This window comes from Propithecus coquereli, unplaced genomic scaffold (assembly GCF_000956105.1).
Source record: "Propithecus coquereli isolate 6110/MARCELLA unplaced genomic scaffold, Pcoq_1.0 Scaffold236, whole genome shotgun sequence".
Taxonomy (NCBI): Eukaryota; Metazoa; Chordata; class Mammalia; order Primates; family Indriidae; genus Propithecus; species Propithecus coquereli.
Window position 1 is genome coordinate 2,739,575 of NW_012147908.1, and position 4,851 is coordinate 2,744,425.

Consider the following 4,851-nt stretch of genomic DNA (forward strand, 5'->3'; position numbering starts at 1 on the left):
ATGGCCTCCTAACTGGTCTGTTTCCACCCTCGCTCACCCCGTTCCCCAGAACATAAGTCAGATCCTATCACTCCTCCACTCAAAGCCCTCCAAAGGCTCCCCATCTCAGGGTGGAAGGCAAAGTTCACACAAGGCTCTGTACAGTCTACAGCACCACCCACTCACATCCCGTCTCACTCTTACCTCCTCGGTCTGCTTCAGCCCTCCCCGGCTGCCATGCTGTCCCTGGCGCCCTCTCTCACGTTACTCTCCTCTTCACCTGAACTTCTTTCCTCCCAGGTGTTCACGGGTTCACTCCCACACTGCCAAGCCTTTGTTCAAGAGCTATCTTGATGAAGTCTTCTCCAGCCTTTAAAATCCCAACATTGTCCTGCCTCCCCTATCTCCCTATTCCTTCCCCCCAACTTCTCTCCATAGCACTTACCTTTAGACAAACCCGATAATTTACTTAGTGTCTGTCTCCTTCCACCAGATTTTAAGTTCCATGGTGTTACAATTCCTTGGTTGTAATTAGGAGCTTCATATATAACTTAATTTCCTTTCTTCAGTGTCTGAAGGTTAAGTGAAAGAGTGACACTTTGCTGTGTAACAACTGCATAAGATGTCGACTGTGGTTCAAGTACTGTTTAAAGTGGCCTTAAAGCTTCTGGTAATACTGCTGTTCCTACCTTGCTGGTATCATTAGATACCATTCTGTCTACCAAGGCATAAAACAAACTATAAGGAAACACAATGAGGAAAATTTAAATCCCAGAAATTAAATCTACTTCTGTAACAAAACAACATACCACGCCTAACAAGTTACTGCATTTTTATAACATGGAACTGCTGCCACCTGCTGGTGATGCTTATGACCAAGTTAATACTTGGCAGGAGACCCAAATTCCAGTCAAAATTTTGAAATTCCTGTTTCAAAGCAGACAGCCATATGAGCAACTTTATGATTCCCTTATCTGACTCTCATTACTCTTGACAGAAATATAAATATTAAATATATTAAGGGATTTATAATGTAAATTAGAACCCTCTACTAAAACAACGACCTTGCTGGCAATGTGACAGGTCTGGGAACGTGGCTTGTGAGGCTTTCCTGTGTTCAGTTCTTCGACAGAAGGGCTGCGTTTCAGAACCTGGCAGAGAGGGCAGGCCAGCCCTCTCCACCAGCGCAGGGCCTCGTGGGCCCCGCTGCCTCACGGAACAGTCTGCTCAACTTGTCTAGCAATAATGACTCTTTCATGAAGCTGAGCAGGAAAGTGTTTACAACAGGTGAACAGCCTAAGATCGTATACACAGCCAGTGAAGCATCCTGAGAAACAACTGATTTAAAGCCACGAAAGGACCTCGATCAAAAAGAATTTCATTGATTTGCCGAGCCTGCTAGGATTTGGAAATTGGTCTTCAAGAAAAGTTTTTCAGCCCCTGACCGATCCAGGTGCATCGGGATGTAAAGGATGTTTATATAACACTAGAATGAAAGCGGATGAGATGACTGTGACGGCCAAGAGGAGTCTAAGGAGACCTGATGACCGAATATAACAATGTGGCATTCTGGATGGGATCCTGGGACAGAAAAAGGACATTAGGTAAAAACAAAGGAGATCTGCATGAAGTACGGACTCTTCTTAATCCTAACGTATCAATATTGGTTCATTAATATGACAAATGTACTACACTAATGTAAGATGTTAATAATCCGGGAAACTAGGTGTGGGGTATATGGGAACTCCGTAATCTATTTTTCTGTAAATCAAAAACTACTCTAAAATAAAAATTTCTTAAAAAAAAAAAAAATAGATGGAACAAGATGCACCTGAATTGTTGACAAGGGAAGGCCCATAAGTTAGTTCAATCACAAGCTTAAAATGTCACAGAGCCTCTACTTCAACTTCAAAGAAAAGTTATTTGGTAGTTTACATGTATCAGCTCTAGACACAAGTCTTTTATATAAAAATAAAGAGACATGGCCTCTTAAAATTCCCACCAGAAAGGCCCGTGCAGTTCATGTCAATTTATGGTAGATCTGAGTCCGCTTGTAAAAAAGGCTTTCATGGAATAAGCTAGGTGCAAAACTCTTTATCATACACTTTTTTGACACAGCAACTTTCCGCAAGCCCATGTCTCACAGGGCCTCCAGGGAGTTACCCAAATCTTTCATTTTACTCAGAGACAAAAGTACTCTACCAAAACAATACCATCTTAAAATTAGCTCATAACTCACACCTCAAAAATAAGACTTTACGAGTTCTACTGTCTTTGTTATAATTGGGGGATGAAGACATTGTACCTAAGGAAGAAACATACCCACAGGTGAAAAAATAAGTCTCTGAGACTAAACACCTGTGTTTTTGAAAATCATAAATCGAAAACCCTACCATTTCTTTCATAAAACTGTATTATAAAGGTGACTTTCTTATTTCCATGACATCGTCAACATAAGTACAATAATTTAAAATATAATGATCTCCAGCAAATATCAACCAGCTCATGAACTAAAGAGCTTCTGAGTGGCTACTACTGAAAAACTCTGAATTGAACTCCTATCCAATCAAAGAAATCTCAGATATATATTGTTTAACTAATCATTTTAATTTCCATTTCTTATCTTCAAATTATTTTAACTTCAGGCTTTTCGCCCCCTATTAACTTTGGCATAACTTTTAGTTTTTATATAAAATGGTTTGAATGGAAGTCCATGAAACTATTTTGTTTAAACAAAACATGGGCCCTAAAACCTAAGCTAAGTCACAAGCCCAGGTAAAAGAGGTGCTATCCCATGACTCTTTCTTCTCACTTTAAGAATATGTCATATGCCAGAGTTTTAAAATGTGACCAGTTGCACTGGCGACAGAAAAAACAGCAGCAACTCTGTTCTAATTATAAGATGATTTTTTAAATTATTTTTATTTTTAAGATTAAACATCCTTATTGAAATTCCAGAAACATCATTCTTGCTGATTCTTTGGACACACATACCTAAAAGTTAAAAGTGATTCCTCAATTTTCAATGACAAAGTAGAAAAAAAGAACATGTTTATAAGCTACAGTTCAATTCTTCTGTCTTTTCCAAAAAATCTTACTTTGCTACCAAGCTGCTCACCAAACCTTAAGGAAAGACAATTTTTCAAAAAGCCAACAAAACCCAGAAATAGGAATCTAGGTAGGTTATCAATCCAAAATTATCACCCAAAACACTGCTCTTGCAAAAAAGGGTAGGAAGCCAAATTCCCATAGCTCATTAGTGAAGACCTTTAAAAAGAATTCAAAAATTTAGGACTGAACTACAGTGGTGGAGACAGATTCAAAACGCAGATAATTAAAGAACAGTCAGCTTGGGAATATATTAGGCTTTCTCCTATTCCAACAGGTGAAATAAAAACATGTGTTGCTGGAATATTAAAATTGTTCTTCCTAACAGAAGGTAAAGGGAGAGAATATGGAACGAAAGGTCGCAAAGACAAGTCGTTTTGAATCTAGGCTCTACTGCCCAGGAAAGGTGAATAGAGCTGACTCTTCTGAGCCAGTATGACTAAATTCTACATTTGGCCTAAAACCAGTGGACTGTATATACCACTAATAAATATCAAGTGACCAATAGTGTTTGTGGTTTTAAAAAATACTTTTTAAATTATTATAAATTTCTATTCTGAAAAGCAGACTAAAATGACACCGGGCCATCCAGTCAGTCATAGAATAAAGGGCTCCCTCCAAAGAGAACTAACTTAGCAGAAATTTAGGTTGGAAGGAACGTGAGTAACATGGAGTAAATGAGATCAGGCTGTCAGTAATAAGGCTTCTCACCAACCCTGCTGTACGGAATAGTGCTGAAGGGGCACCCACAGAATGTCTTAGAGGGATGCTTCTCAGAGATCAAATCAGAGGGCTGATTCTCGGAGACAAAAAGGATTTGTCAGTTTAACTCTTGACCTTCTTCTCCTTAAAGGTTGGGGAAGAAAATAAATATTTAATTTTTAACTATTCAGAGCTTTGGGCACATTATAATATTTAATATTCTGTAGCTTTCGTTTTCTGAACCTTTGGCTTATAATTTTTCTCAATTTATGTTACACTTAAATATGTAAGAATGTGCCTTAATCAGTAGTACCACATGAAAATATAAACCTGGTTCTTCCATAGCGTCTACACAGGAAGAATGAATGGTACCCTAAATATTCTTCAGGGTTACTCTGTGTTCGTGACAAAAGATTAGGGCAAACCATTCCACTTCCATATCTTGAGCAGGAGTTAACTAGTCTTCAACCTCATCTTCCCAAATATCTCCATTAACATCCACAGCATGAAACAACCTGGGGGAAACATAAAATAAGGTACAGTTTTATGTGCTTTGACAAAACTGAATATAATTTGCCTTTCCTTCTTTCAAATGTATTTTCTGCACTCTTCTGATAACATCTTTGTATATCTTTTATTCTCCTTTAATCATTCCACTAAGGAGGGCTGCACTCTGAGTCCCTCTGAACAAGCTGCTTTACAGTTTGTGAGAACAGCCCTTTTTTTAGGGTTAGGGTTAGGGTTAGACAAACCCTCTAAGGCCAAGAATAAACAATAAGAGGGGATGGGTAAGACAAAACAGATACTCAATGTATACAATATGTGGAATAAACCAACACTGGGAAAGTGAAGCAATCTAGAAGCAGCTGAACTCTGTCAAGACACTAGATGTCCAATATAGTTCATGGGCAGAGCTATTCCTTCAATTTCTCTTATAGTTTCTTAACACCAGTGTAGGTCCTCTACACACACCTGTTGACAAAGATCATCAACTGATGCTGAAAGCAGAGAGCTGTTGGACAATAGGATATTCACATTATGCCAAGGAATCACCCAACAGAT

General features: G+C 38.6%; 1 protein-coding gene across 1 annotated transcript in view; it reads right to left on the minus strand.

Annotated features, from left to right (window-relative positions):
• Window positions 1-3,983: 3,983 nt before the first annotated feature.
• The window catches only part of RNF14 (ring finger protein 14), an 11,902-nt gene continuing 11,034 nt past the window's right edge, over window positions 3,984-4,851 (minus strand). Inside the window, exon 7 of the mRNA XM_012645823.1 lies at window positions 3,984-4,304. Within this exon, the coding sequence (XP_012501277.1) occupies window positions 4,247-4,304 (58 nt within the window). The 3' untranslated portion in view covers window positions 3,984-4,246. The remainder of the gene's footprint in view (window positions 4,305-4,851) is intronic.